This window comes from Mustela lutreola, chromosome 9 (assembly GCF_030435805.1).
Source record: "Mustela lutreola isolate mMusLut2 chromosome 9, mMusLut2.pri, whole genome shotgun sequence".
In the NCBI taxonomy this organism is placed as follows: Eukaryota; Metazoa; Chordata; class Mammalia; order Carnivora; family Mustelidae; genus Mustela; species Mustela lutreola.
In genome coordinates, this window is record NC_081298.1 from 70,544,597 (window position 1) to 70,559,514 (window position 14,918).

At 35.4% G+C, this 14,918-nt stretch overlaps 1 protein-coding gene across 1 annotated transcript in view; it reads right to left on the minus strand.

Moving 5' to 3' along the window:
• The window catches only part of TMEM131 (transmembrane protein 131), a 214,486-nt gene that overhangs the window by 39,595 nt on the left and 159,973 nt on the right, over positions 1–14,918 (minus strand). Inside the window, exons 16-25 of the mRNA XM_059134680.1 lie at positions 14,075–14,185; positions 13,848–13,982; positions 10,741–10,845; positions 9,300–9,386; positions 5,461–5,613; positions 5,285–5,360; positions 4,983–5,100; positions 2,779–2,917; positions 2,555–2,664; positions 2,005–2,071 (exon numbers count right to left, since the gene is read on the minus strand). Coding sequence (XP_058990663.1) covers positions 2,005–2,071; positions 2,555–2,664; positions 2,779–2,917; positions 4,983–5,100; positions 5,285–5,360; positions 5,461–5,613; positions 9,300–9,386; positions 10,741–10,845; positions 13,848–13,982; positions 14,075–14,185 — 1,101 coding nt within the window. The remainder of the gene's footprint in view (positions 1–2,004; positions 2,072–2,554; positions 2,665–2,778; positions 2,918–4,982; positions 5,101–5,284; positions 5,361–5,460; positions 5,614–9,299; positions 9,387–10,740; positions 10,846–13,847; positions 13,983–14,074; positions 14,186–14,918) is intronic.

Genomic DNA, 14,918 nt, shown 5'->3' on the forward strand with positions numbered 1-14,918 from the left:
ATTTATATACCATAAGTTCATTATCTATTCACTCACCAATGGACACTTAAGATTGTTGCCTTGGCTATTACAGATAATACTGCAGTGAGCATGGGGGTGCGGATATCTTTCTGAGTTAGTGTTTTTGTTTCCTTTGCACATATTCCCAGAAGTGGAATTGCTGGCTCATTTGGTAGTTCTATTTTAAATTTTTTGAGGATCCTCTATGCTGTTTTCCATAGTGGTTGTACCAATTTACATTCCTACTCTTCTTTCCACATCCACACCAGCATTTGTTATATCCAGTCTTTTTGATAATAGCTATTTTAACAGGTGTGAGATGATATCTTATAGTGGTTTTAACTTGCATTTCCCTAATGACTGTGATGTTGAGCACGTTTTCATATACTTTTTGGCCTTTTGCAGAAAAGATCTCTCAGTTTTAATTTTTAATATGGTAAATACTGAGAGATGTGACCCACATGAACAAAAAAACCTCTTGGGAGTCATGAATAATTTAATACTGTAAAGGAGGCCAAATACTTTGAAAACCATGGGTTTTATAACCACTAGAGAGGACGGTGATAGAATTCATCCTAACCTTATTCTAAGATCTAGTATTTCATATTTAGAATAAATTTGTGAGATCTAGAATATTCTTACACATCTTCCTACCTTTCACAGTGCCTACATTTCAGTGTTTTATACCCTGTAAGTAACACTAAAGAACTTGTGTTTGATAAGAAAAAAAGGTAAATATTAGCTCATTTACTTATGTATATTTCGTCCCTTATAAAAGCAGGGCAAAAGAAATCTCTGATTATTGAGCTTTCTAATTATTTGGAATCTAGATAACCTTGAGCTTATTAGGTTGTCATTTTATGCATTTTATGCATGGAAAAAACTGACCACAAAAAGATTCCAAGAGAAAGGTACGAGACTAGAATATATGTCTACATTCCAGCCTGGTGTTCTATTATTTGGCAGAAAAAAGATACATTGAAATTTACTTTCTTACACAAAATTGACTTTAAGACAGTATAAAAAAAACTACTATTCTACAAAGATTTAGCTTACACATGCCTTATAGACTAAAACATGAAACTATGGGAAAGAACACAAGTATTTCAAGAACTATAGGATATCTGGTTTGACAGGCTCATTAGGGACACTGACTACGTGGCATGACAGTATGGGGGAGGGCTCTGGGATCTGAGAGAACCAGACTTTAATTTCGCCCTGCCAGTTATTTCATACCTGCTAGGTATGAACTTGGGGCAAGTTCCTTCCTTTTCCTGAGCTTTATTTTTCCCCAGCAACAGAACAAGGAAATCTTTACCTTTGGGGGTAGTTAGTAATTGCTCAGCCTGGCTGCCTGTAATTCACAAATGTGAATGTACCTGCTATAATGCTGACACAGACGAGATGCTCATGCAATTCTGGGAAGCATTCTTCAAGATGGGTCCCCAATCCTGAAAACCTTCCTACTGCTTTTCTTTCCTGGCCTACTTAGCCACAGATTGACTTATCTAGTCAACATTCAGCATAGTCTTCCTACGCACCAAGGAACCATTTGAAGGACTTCCCATGAGTTTGTTTAATCCGTTCAACAACTATGAGTCTGGCATTAATGGAGCTTACAATTTTATTTGGAAGTATCCAAAATAAAAATTTAAATGACCAAGCTCAATATTTTGAAGCTTAATAAAAATAAATTATGTTAGTATATACCTCATTTAGATACTCTCAGGGTTTCTGGTAGCCAATATTGTAAACCTTCATGGACTCAAGGAGTAATGCCTGCAAACTGGAATCTTCTACCCAGTGTGCCTCATGTTGATCTAAATCCCATCTATTCCTCCTGGGTTTTTTTTTTTTTTTGCCTCTAATTATTGGACTGCTCTGACTTCTTCAGTAACTTCCCCTTCAGCCAAATTTAAGGATAGTCAGTAGGTTTCCTCCATGTTTGCACTTATCATATCATAGAGTTATTTCTCAGGAATAGTATGAAGTTTGCATACTTACACTGTTTCTGAAGACTTGGAACTCTAGCGTTCTTAAATCTACCTTTGCCACCTTACTCAAGTTAAACCTAAAATAAAAAGGTATATGTATTTCTTCATAAACAGCATCATAATTAATGGGTAATTAGAGTAATTATCAAGTCTGTACTTTATTTGCAAATTACCTTTTGGCAGATTCTGAGGTCAGTATTACCAGATTAATAGCCTTCCAAAAATTAAAGGCCACAATTTATAGTTAATCTTTTGTTCAGTTTTTAAAACTAAGATATTTAAAAGGTTCCACTTGCTTTCTCTTTATGATCTTTCACTTTTTAATATTTTTTTAGAAAGGAGTTCAACATTACTTTTTCTTGTCTTAAACTGAAAACTCTTCTAGATATTTAACATATTATGAATAGCTCTTTCCAGAACCCCCTCTCAATTTTAATTACGGATTTAGAATTTCTCTAAGTCAAATCTCTAACTGTATAAGCTGCGATAGAGTTCTAAATGTGTAAAATAATAATTCAATGCTAATATAGAACATTTTGATTAATTAAAGCAGAGCTTACCTTGATATTAACTTATCTACAAAGACTGAAGGATTGGAATATAAAGCCAAAGGAATAAATTGAATATAGACAGGAACATCTGCAGGATTTTCCAAAGTAATCTCTTCTTCCTTAAACAAAGTAACAAAACAGTAAATGAAATGTTTCCATAGTTAAAAGTAAGAGTAGATACTTAACAATCCTGTTACGAATTTCCAAAAACCAATGTCACTCTGAATACTTACGGAGGAGCAGTTTGTATTAGTAAGTGGAAATTTCAAGTGCCGGGGTGAGCTAATTATAGAAGGCCAGGAGAGCTCAGCAGTGATTTTTGATAATATATTTTTTTGAAGGTCTGTATTTACTTCAAATAAAGCACTCAGTCTAGAAAAAAAAAATTGTTAGTTACTATATCAAAATGAAGTATCTGAGTTTTCTGAATATAAGAAATCTAATTAGGCTTGTATACTTCAGAAATTTTATTCTGGCCCTGAATAAATATAGTTTTATTTGTTCTGACATTTTACTATGTTTTTAATAGACATCTGTAAAGATGTCTGTTTTGGCACAAAGAGTTGCCAAAGTCTCTATCACTGATCACCTGTGTTGTTTTTGTACTGAATAGTGAAGGACAAGGTAGGCATATACGTATAACATATGGTGTTAAGAGATCCTAAAGGAACTTGCAGCCTAGTGGAAAGATCTAGACACCAACAGCAGAGTGCTGATGCATATTCATCAGTAGAACTTATGAGAAGGCAGTGCATTGCTTGGCATACATCTTTTTACCCCCCGAGATTAAAAAGAAAAAAATGAAGGAAAATCTTAATATGCAACGAGGATGTCAGCTGAAGTGGTAATACATATGAGGGTTTTGCGCAGATATATGTAGAGTTATCAAAAATATTCAGGACCTCATTTGAATATTTCTCTACTTATGAGCATTCATAAGCCAGCTGTTTAGAACTCAAGAACATATTCCCTAAGGAAACACTATTACACACAGCACTAAGGTTCCTGGGCCCAAACACAAAAGCCCACTTTTATTTGTTTTTTTACATTAAGATTTTATTTATTTATTTGATAGAGAGAGAGAGAGAGAGAGAGAGAGAGAACACAAGCAGGGGAACTGGGAGAGGGAGAAGCAGGCTTCCCACTGAGCAGGGAGCCTAAATCAGGGCTCGATCCCAGGACCCTGGGACCAGGACCTGAGCCGAAGGTGGACGCCTAATGACTGAGCCACCCAGGGCCCCCATTGAAGCCCATTTAAACCCACAATACTACTGAACTGTGACACTCTAATATTGGTAAGTTTCTACAAGACGAAGAACAGAAATTCTCTGTAACACAAAAGTCAGCAGCAGGGAGAATGCCACAGTCACTGTGCACCTGGGACATGATGGTATGGGACAGATGAGAAGCCTAGCTTCTTAGCTGTGGAGTGCTGGGCATACAAGGAGGAAGAGAGAGGTTTTGGTAGGGGAGAGGTGAAGAGGCTCTTTAGCACCGCTCCAAGTTTATCTATTCATAATGTTAACATTTGGAGACTGTCTATACACTGTAAAGTCAGTAACGGAAATGTAGGCGACCAAGAACTAGTGAATTCATTAGAGATTTCTCTCTATTTATTTTCACCATTTTAAAGTAGAAATTTAACTCTTTTGCCTTAAGAAAAGTTTTGATAGTAGATAGTTCAGATAAACGAAACCCTCAGATTCAATCACTAATGGTTTGAAAAACTTATAGTACTATAAATTAGATTATCTTGATACTGACAAATACATTCAAATTAGCCAAGTGAAGAAGAGCAGTTGTTATCAGTTACCATGTTATCAATATTCTAATCAAATTCTCTTCTGGAGTACAAGAAAGATCGTACTTCTACCTTGCTGAGGAAGTGTGTTTCTGCTTTTGAATCCAGGTGTGGTAGGATTTGTCATTAGCACGTTTTCTGCTTGCCAATGACATATGGCTGAGCCTCAGTGAACTGGGCTCTAGGTGCGCCCTAATGGCTCAGCACCTGGAAAGGGACGAGGCAGTTCTTTTCACAAGGAGCAAATGGACACTTGGTCTCCACTGCAGGATTGAACCTAGGAAACAGAGCCTTTAGCAGAGGGCAGTGGTAGCTCTTACGCAAATGGCTGTATCTCAGGTGAACAATGTATGCATCCTCTATAAAGACAACTTCAAATAGGTCTTTGATTTTAAGGAAGTATCTCGAGCACTGAAGGAAAGAGAAAAATGGTAGTGTGTGTATTTCTGAGCAACATGGAATTAAAATGGCAATTTAAGACTCCTTTTTAATAAGTTTCTGAAGATGAAGCATTATTTTCTTAGCTATAGAGAAGTAAAAGAACCTAATATAAGAGTAACATTTAGAAAGTAGTATCAACAGAGACATTTCAAACTTATAAAAACAGCTAAACATACTTAAAGCAAAACCACTCACCTATGACCTGAATTTTCCTTTATTCCCATCCATCCTTTGAAGAGGCTTTGATGCAAATCCCAGTCAGCATCCCATGTGTCCTCCTGCATGGCTACACCAGGCTGTACTTTGGGTTCAGCTACAACAAGGACACATACTTTATGACAAACTCAGCCCTACAATCTACAACCACTCGTCAACTTCCCTTCAAATGACTTCCATGGTACCACGGGATAGAGATGGACTTTGAAAGCGGCAGCCTTTCATCAAAGAATATTTTGGGTGGAGTGAAGGGGATGACAGAGAATAGCAAGATAACTTACATTTGGATAGAAAAGGCAAGCCAACATAGCAATGATCCCCACACTGCAGTCCAGGATCAAAATAAATGTTTGCAATCTACAAAGAGGCACAGGAGAACCGTGAATCCTAAATCCAGAGAAGGTCACTGTAACACAATACTAACAGAAGGGAATCCTCAAATACAATGTTCTCAAACCTTTGACTTTTTTCCTGGCTCCAAGTCTTCCTTATTGCCCCGTAATCGTTTGTAGTAAAATCGCACATCTTCTGACAAAGATCGTATTTGTTGTATTTTTACCTTCTGTGAGAAGGAATTCATAATATTTAAGCTTTGATGAACTACTTTCCCCTGAAGAAAACAAACAAACAAACTCATTAGTATATGGTTGGATTTTCTTAAGAACACACAATTTAGAGGTGACAGACATATTTTTCAGAAACCAAACTCCAAAAGACACTTGGAATTTTTATCACTTGATAATCTCTAATTTTGTAATCAGAGCGCTCCCAAATATATCTATATTTATCTCTCTCTATGTGTGTGTGTGTGTGTGTGTATATATATATATATATATATATATATATATATATATAAAATTATTTTTTAATTTGTCATTTTCATGACCTGTTATACAAAAATCAGCTGGACAAATCTCTATAATCTTGTGAAAATGAAATAAAATAAGAAAAATGTCCATATCTGATGTTAAAATAATGAGGCTGCCAACAAAGGTAATAAACAGAGATAGCTTTGAATAAAGGAAATGGTCATTGTCAGTTTGTTAAGCAAGATTTGTTTATACCAAGGCCAGGCTGCCCTCCAAGTATCCAAATTCACGATGAAATAATTTAATTCTAAAATCAAAAGCCAAACAAGACAAAAAAAAAATCAGATTTATTTTACTTAGAAGTATTTTCTTTTTAAAAGAAAAAATATCATTTGTGCTAAACACAAATTAGACATCTTATAAAAATACAGGTTATCAAATATCTTAACACAGCAGACAGATTAAATAACCAGATAACCAATGACTGCTCTTATCAGCTGCATGCTTCTCCCTATGATAGGGTATCAGATTTTAAGTAAAAAATTAAATAATTTAAATAATCTTCAATAAGAAATATATTATAATCTTTCCTTTCATTTGAGTTTAGAATTCGATCTTATAATATGATTCCTAGTCATTGGAAGAAGTCTCAAAAATGATCATACCCACTGGGCAAATATCTGGTATAAGAAGACACAGAAATTAAGAGAGCACACAGAAAAAAGGAATTGAATGAGGGAGGGTGAGGTTAAAAGTAATACTCATCATTTGCACCCCAGGCAGAGGGAAACACAGCAGAAAGCCCATCTTTGACAGCCCGACAGCCCGACAGCCTGAGCCTGGCTTCTAACCAGCTGTGTCTTCCTGGCATGCACTGGTAATAATCATTTTGCTCAAGTCCATGTTTTGTCTCTCAGGAGTGTGTGTGTGTTGGAGGGTGGGTCAAAAGAGGTAACAGGTATAAAAGTTCATTTTATGATGGTATTCAAATATTAAGTATTAAATTATGAGTACTTGAAATGCTAATTTGGATGTATTGTTTTCATTAATTGGTGCTAGCTAGTATACTCCATTGGATAAGGATTTTACAGAACCTGTGACTGTTATGGAATGAATGTGACCCCCCCCCACCAACCCATTCATGCGTTGAAATTTTAACCCTCACCGTGACAGTATCAGAGGTGAGGCTTTTGGTAGGTGATTAGGTCATAAGGGTGAAGTCCTAATGAATGGGATTAATGACCTTAAAAGGAGAGACAAAAGAGCTTGCCCTCCCTCCCTGATCTGCTGGCTATGTAAGGATACAGTGAGAAGACAGCCATTTGTAAAATCAGGACCAATGCCCTCACCATATACTGCATCTGCCCAGTGCTTTCATCTTGGGCTTTCCAAGCATTCAGAACTGTGAAAAGTAAATGCTTGTTGTTTAAGATACCCAATCTGTGGTAATTTGTTATAACAGCCTAACTAGGACAGTAATATCAAGTTAATCTGTGATTCCAAGTAAGTATTTGGTAATGTAAGCCATATGAGGATATTTAAAAGTTTAATCCTACTTTGTTCAAAATCAACACCTTGTTTTTATACAGACGCTTTCTCATTTACTCCATCCCTGGGCCTTATGCTGTGTCACTACTGAATTATTCTGTTCTAGGATTTGTGCTGTATTTAAGGAGATCATTGATTGAAAAGGCAAAGGAACAAGGTCTTTTTGGATAAATAATGAAGTCAAGTGCAAAGTGGAATGATAAGAAGACAAAGATTTAATTAAGAATCAAATAGGTTGAAACTATGAACTCAAAAGTTATCTTTTTAAGGTGCTAAATTCCAAATTTAGGTTTTATTATATATAGCATTAAGATTTTTACAACATGCTGTTTTCTCATAACCCACCATGTTTCCTTCCACACGGCAAGGGACACTTCTACATTTGCCCCCATGTCTCCTGAACTTACCACATCGCCTTCCTGCAAAAGGCTGTGGCTGTCTCTTGGTTTTCCATTTCTTTTTTCTTTATTCTTTAGGTTCAAACTCTAAGTCATATTTTTGACTCTATCTACTCTACCTAGCTACTTCAATTAGTAGGGCCTTGTCAGGATATTCAAGCAGTTTGAATCTGAAATGTCTCTTGCCTAAGCTCACTTCTCCATTATTTTGCTCTTTCATCCACCCATTACCTACTTACTAACTGCCTGCTTTGGGGATATAGGATCCCTTATCCCTTTCCTAGAGGATCTTAGAGTCTCATGGAGAAGACCAACACATAGAGCAATACTTTAAAGCACTTGTGACACCTGCTGCAAGAAGTAATTTAAAATCATTCCAAGATGTAATACTTAGTAATTATCTAGCAGAGTCAAGAAATCGTCAGGGAGGGACGCCTGGGTGGCTCAGTGGGTTGGGCCGCTGCCTTCGGCTCAGGTCATGATCTCAGGGTCCTGGGATCGAGTCCCACATCAGGCTCTCTGCTCAGCAGGGAGCCTGCTTCCTCCTCTCTCTCTCTGCCTGCCTCTCCATCTACTTGTGATCTCTGTCTGTCAAATAAATAAATAAAATCTTAAAAAAAAAAAAAAAAAAAAAAAAAAAAAAAAAAAAAAAAAAAAAGAAATCGTCAGGGATATGACGACATGGAATTGAATCTCGGAAAATGTGTAGTTCTTTGTTGGTAGGCCATGAGGAAGGGCATTCAAGACAGACTAACAGCCAAGGCTTAGAAATATGAAAGGGCTTTACTGCCTCTGCCAATGCCCTAAGCTCAAAGCCCCTCCTGACATTTTTCAAATGGACAATGAACAGAGTTCCTGGGTTGACCTCAGGCACTCTACTGTCACTTCCGTATGCACCCTTTATTTACTTCTGCCAGAGAAACAATGTTTAAAGCTCAGCTCTAATGATGTCATGCCTTTGCTTAAAAACTTTAGATTTTTCATGGACTTAAATGCATTTTTTTTATGCTATCACTCCAACATGTCATTTCATCTCCTCTTCCAATTTCCCTCGATTCTTGTCAAACTAGGCAACTCACTACTACATAAAGCCATCTCAGACTTTACTGCCTCTGTGCCTTCAGGTTGATCCCAGGGATCTGAATGTAAGTTCTAACTACCCTTCCTATCTATCCTGCCAAAAGAAATTCTAAGCTAGCTCACATGGACAATTATGTGTGTAGTTCACTCACAGCACTTCATTTTTATAACTTTTAGGGCATTTTCTACATTCTGCTTTTACATTTATGAATCATGGGTCCATTTCCCAATCTAAATAGAAAACTTTTTGAGAAGGGACTATTTCTTATTCCTCTTTATACCTCCTATGGAGCCTAGTTCAATGTTTTACCTTAAAATAAGTAACTAGTTCAATGTTTTACCTTAAAATAAGCAATTAATAAAGAATAACTCACTTTACTGTTGGATTCTAGGAACACAGAGGTAAAGGCAAAGAAAAAACATATATATATTTAAAAACCCCTATAAATTAAATCTCTTACTGGAAAGGAAGGTGGAAGAACCATATGTTTTGGGAAGCAAGTCAGCGAACCCACTGCAATTACAGCCTTCACAGGAATTGTTAGGATCTGTAAAGTGAAGAAGCAGACCATAAAGAAATGTGTTTAAGTATGAGATTGATCTTGATCATTATTGCATTATTCTTGAGGATATAAAAGAAGGTCATCTTGGGACTTATATTAGCAATAACCAACTCAAAAGCAATATTAAAATTACCCATGAAAACTGTTCAATTTGACCAATGTACTCCATAAAATGCTCTGAAATACATTTCCATGTAAATGTAAACTGAAAACATGGTAAATAAGATGAAACAATGGGGAAGAAATGAAGAATAGATTTTTCATAATACTGGTTATTTTGTGGATGATTACGTTAACAAGGAAAGTCAAACTCTACTCCTAAAACAATGTATGCAACACTTAGCATTTTCCAGAGTTATGTGATTCTAAATTTTTTGTATGCAGCAATTGACCTCAACTTAATTTAAAAAATGAGTTTAACAGTATAGATGCTGAATATCAACTTACACTCTGAAACTCATAAAAATACTTAAGATATTTTTTCCCAATTCTCACCTTTATCCATACTAATAAAAATTTATCTTAGCTATGAAATGTACTTATTTCTCTCAGAGTGCTAAACAAGAATTTTTCACTTTTGGAGGTAATTAGTTGACACACTCCCAACAAATCTATTATAGTTATTACTATATATTATTTATATATATTATTATTAAATGACCAGTTCTGTTTATTCTGAGTTAGCTTTCTTTTATGTGGGGGTTGTTTGGGTTGAAAACAAGAGACTAGCGGAAGCAACTTGTTGAATTTAGCAGTGTTCAGCTTCCTGAAGAACTTGTAAATATTAAATTAAAATACTTAAGTCTGGCAGAAATATATCCATTAAAAAATCTGACTGAATGCAACATGATAATAAACACCACAAAGAGTCTTTCAAAAGCTCAATGATTCTTACTCTGCCCTTGACTTAGAATGACTCATGTAAATACAGTATCATAAGAACTCAAATTAAGATATGATTTCTTGATTGTATCTTCCTTTTTGGGAATATTACACAGGAGTGTATTAATGATTGCAGAAGAATCAGTTATCTCATTTAGGAATTTCAGTCAGGATCTGTGCAATGCTATAACTATGTGTAAGCAGGTTTCCAAGAGAGCAATTAAAAATGTGCCAAAGCCATTTTTCTGAAGTTGTTTTTAGTTAAGAGGTTTGGATTATATCAGAAAAGTAGGAGCTAATGAACACCAAGATTTTGTAAACTAAAAGCTCAGTTTTTAAGGTACAAAACAGATAAACTGTAACTTTATTAGCAAACTTAGTCATTTCTATAAAAACAAACAAAAAAAGACTGAATTATCAGAAAAACCTCATTGACATGAATTCCCACAGTCTTTACCTCATAGTCTGTGGTGATCTGTATGGCTCCATCGTGAATCCCTTCCAGTTTTTTTGCAGTAAGTTTGACTCTGAATACTGCAAAGTAGCCTGAAGCTAATATTACCTGTGTGTGGTAGAAAGGATATCATTCATTAGCCTCGCTAGCTGCAGTTTCCTCTTAAAATGGTAAAGAACACTATTTGTAATGGCCTGACCTCCAAATTCTAACATATACTGTATGACACTGAATTACCATACTATCTTGTACAAATATCTCAAAATAATGCCCATTCTTAGATCCCTATTTACTACACTTATTCCATGGGCCACTGAGACAACAGTTCCCTGAGGAACAGATTCCCGTCTGCCAAGGTGCAAAAGGGGTATGGTCCTCACACATCCTGCATGTACCTGCACCAACAGAGAGGGTGAGGGCTGGAGCAAAGGGAGTCAGATCGAAAAAAATCATCGCCAACCCTGATGTGATCAAGGGACTTGCCCCCTTCGTCTAGGGGGTTTTACGGGTTCAGGTCTTAAATTTAAGTTTTTCATCTGTATGAGTTAATTTTTGTGTGTGGTGTGTGACAGTGGTTGTCCCCTCTCCTCCTGTCAGCACTTTTCAATTGTGAAATTCCCAAAGAAAAATAATTCATTTTGTGAAGTTGCACCTTAATTATTAGTTATATTTTATCTAGAATTCATGGTTACCTTAAAATAGAAGATGGTAATACACCAAACATAGTCACTTTCTCCTTTTAAGAAGCATTTTCTGTGTTGGTTTTGTGCCATTCTAAGGCTTTCTACTCTACTGTGTAGACTGCACAAATCAGTACAAAGGTCTGAAGAACACTGAATTGTTGGCAATGTGTGTTTTGTAAGGAACAGGACGATAATTTAGTTCATAGCTTTGGGTTTTAGAAAAACAGTTGAAAGTTTAAAGTGTTATAAGCTTAAAGAAAAATCATTTTGTGGAGTTGCTATTTTGAAGTTGGCAACTCACTACAACTTCCTATTTTAAAAGTTCATAACAATGATCTCATCTTTCTGTCCCTTGTTTTTAAATTTACAGTTTTATATAAAAGCTAATTCTAAAACCCTAAATTATCAAACTGGCTTTATGTTTTTAAATGGACCTTTCAAGTTTAAATAGTATGTGTTAACATATGCTATTTATTGCTAGGAAATGATCCAGATTTCTAGAATTATTATATTTTTAATGTCTTCCCAGGAAACAGTAAAATGCAAACAGCTGGGAGTAGATATACATACACTTTTATTCTAACTTTACTGTTGAAGGAATACATTAATGGCTGGCTTAATTATTGCCCTTTTTCAGCATTCTACTTTTTCTTTTTTAAGATCTTATTTATTTATTTGATAGAGACACAACGAGAGAGGGAACACAAGCAGGGGGAGTGGGAGAGGGAGAAGCAGGCTTCCCGCTGAGCAGGGAGCCAGATGCGGGGCTTGATCCCAGGGCCCTGGGATCATGACCTGAGCTGAAGGCAGTCGCTTAATACTGAGCCACCCAGGTGCCCCTCAGCATTCTACTTTTATTAAAAATAAAACCTCAGCTGGAGTGACAAATATTACTTCCCTTGGACATATATATACTTGTTTTAAAAGGAGGCTTTATTTTTGAATCAAATTTAAAATGTTATAAATTATTAAAATATAAACAGACATAAATTACCTCTGTTCACAAATATCTGATTATGTAGCTTGAATGCTACATAGTTGCAATTAGAGTATTTAGTACTGTCTTCCACTTTCTCATAAATCATCTTCCAAAACTGCATCAAAAACTAATGATGTACTTTATGGTGACTAATAGGACACAATAAAAAAAAATCATCTTCCAAGTTTCTACACACAATTATATTTATAGTTTTTTTATTTGCTTCATACGCAATCATAGAATCATGATTTACTTTATGTATTTGACTGTTTCCAGGTACTTGAAATTATTAATAACACTATTACAAACATCTTCTTTTTCACAGATTTTAGCTTTTTAAAAAAATTTTAATACTTTTCATTTATTCTAATGTATCCAAGTTATTATCATTTCAACATGTAATCAATATTAAAACATTATCAGTAGTTTAATATTATTATTAACAGCTTACAATCCCAAACTAAGTCTTCGGATCTGGTGTGTATTTGACGTAAGACATCTTAACTGAGACTAGCCACATTTCAAAGGCTCTGTAGCCATATGTTAATTAGTTCCAACTGTCTGGGCAGCACAGTTTTATACCAGTGAGCTTTTAGCGCTTAAAATTACTTCCATGGGAAGAATTCCAGGAGTGGTACATAGTGCCAAAATGCCCTCCAAAATAGTTATTTTGGAGGGTCCTTCTGGCACAAACTATTTAAATAAATTTTTATAGCTGATGGCATCCCATGGAAGCATATTTGCCAACCATCTTTGTGCATAAGGACATTCTCTCTTTCTTTCAGAAGACTGTCACAAGGAGTTCTATCCTTAACTTACAGATGAGGTATGTTACGCTCCTTCTCACATAAGGTAACTCTCCTAGTTCTGTTGTGAATCGGTATAAACTCCAAGTTCCACTTTCAGTAGTGGTATGGCCTTTGACTGATACATCTGTTTTCTCTTGTTTCATGCTCTTTTATGACCAATTGTACCTATTTCTAAGACAGAGTTGAAGTACATGGGCAGATCTACAAAGGGATCAAACAAGGTTTGTCTCACTTATGGAAAACGGTCCAGAAATATTCTGTATAACTAAAAACACTTTCTACCAATGCACAGGGCTATCTCTTTGGCCAAGTAAATTCAATGAACACAGGATTAGTGTAGTACCAATTGGAATTTCTCTTGTAATGACACTTGTGTTACAATAAGATCACTTAAATTTTCTTTGTTAACGGAACTTTTTATGACAAGCTAGAACTTAACTCCTTTGGGTTTCAAGTGCCCTCATCATAAAAGAAGGGAGTTGAAGTAGATTATCTACAAGAACCTTTTAATATCAAATAACTGATGCTATTAAGAGTCTCATAAAAACATTAGTTCAAGTATGTGTCGTAGGAATAGTCTTTTATTTGGGGTTTAAACATATAACTAAGTTTAAGGAAATAATAAGAAAGTTTGCTTACTGATGACTGGTCTGATAAAGATGACTTTTCTAATTCCGGAAGGCTTGCAATTATCGTAGTTCTATTGCCTCTTTCAGTAGCTACCAGTTCTATTGATAAACCGTCTCCTATGATGTGCCAACTTTTTATAGCCAACTTAAAAAAAGAGAAAGATATGAAAAGGATTACTATAGCTCTAGCATAAAATCCCTAAATGTGACTTAGAATAAAAACAATTTTTTTTTTACCTCAATTGGATTGCTGTTTATAATTGCAAATAAAATATTACTTGCTTCTGTAGCACTCAATATGCCAAAATCTATGAAACGTTCCTCTATTTTCGGGGGTAATACAAAGTACTGGAAAGATATTAAAGAAAACAGATTAAACATTAAATCACACTTATATAAAAAAAAGCATGTTATCAAGAGAATGTAGCTATATGGACATACTAAGGTTTCTATATTTTATGGCAAGATATACATAGATACAAATATATAAAATATTCTTAATCTCACAAAACAAACTGAGGGTTGCCGAGGGGAGGGGGTTTGGGAGAAGGGGTTGGGATTATGGACATTGGGGAGGGCATGTGATTTGGTGAGTGCTGTGAAGTGTGTAAACCTGGTGATTCACAGACCTGTACCCCTGGGGATAAAAATATATGTTTATAAAAAATAAAAAAAGTATAAAAAAAAAAAGAATTCTGTACAATGAAGTATTTTTAGTAATTAGAAATGAAGACATTCATAGTCTCTACAGAATAACTATTTCTCCTCTAAAGACCCATAAAAGAAGCAGGAAGCTAAAGTACTAGGCACAGGTAAGTAGAGCCCCAGAGCTTAGGCAAAAAGTCCTTGGTCTTAGTGAACAATGTATTCATGATAGCAGCCAAAAATGTGTAATCACTCAAGCAAAACAAATGAAGAAAGAGAAGTCCCCTCAGCTCTGAAATTCTTGCTGATGTTGACTTTTTGGAGAACTACATCTCTATATGTTCTAATTTTCATTTTATCTTTCTTATCTTTCTTACCAGTTTTATTTCTTACCTAAAGTTCTTTCATTGATTATCCTAAGGATAGCTTAGTTTGG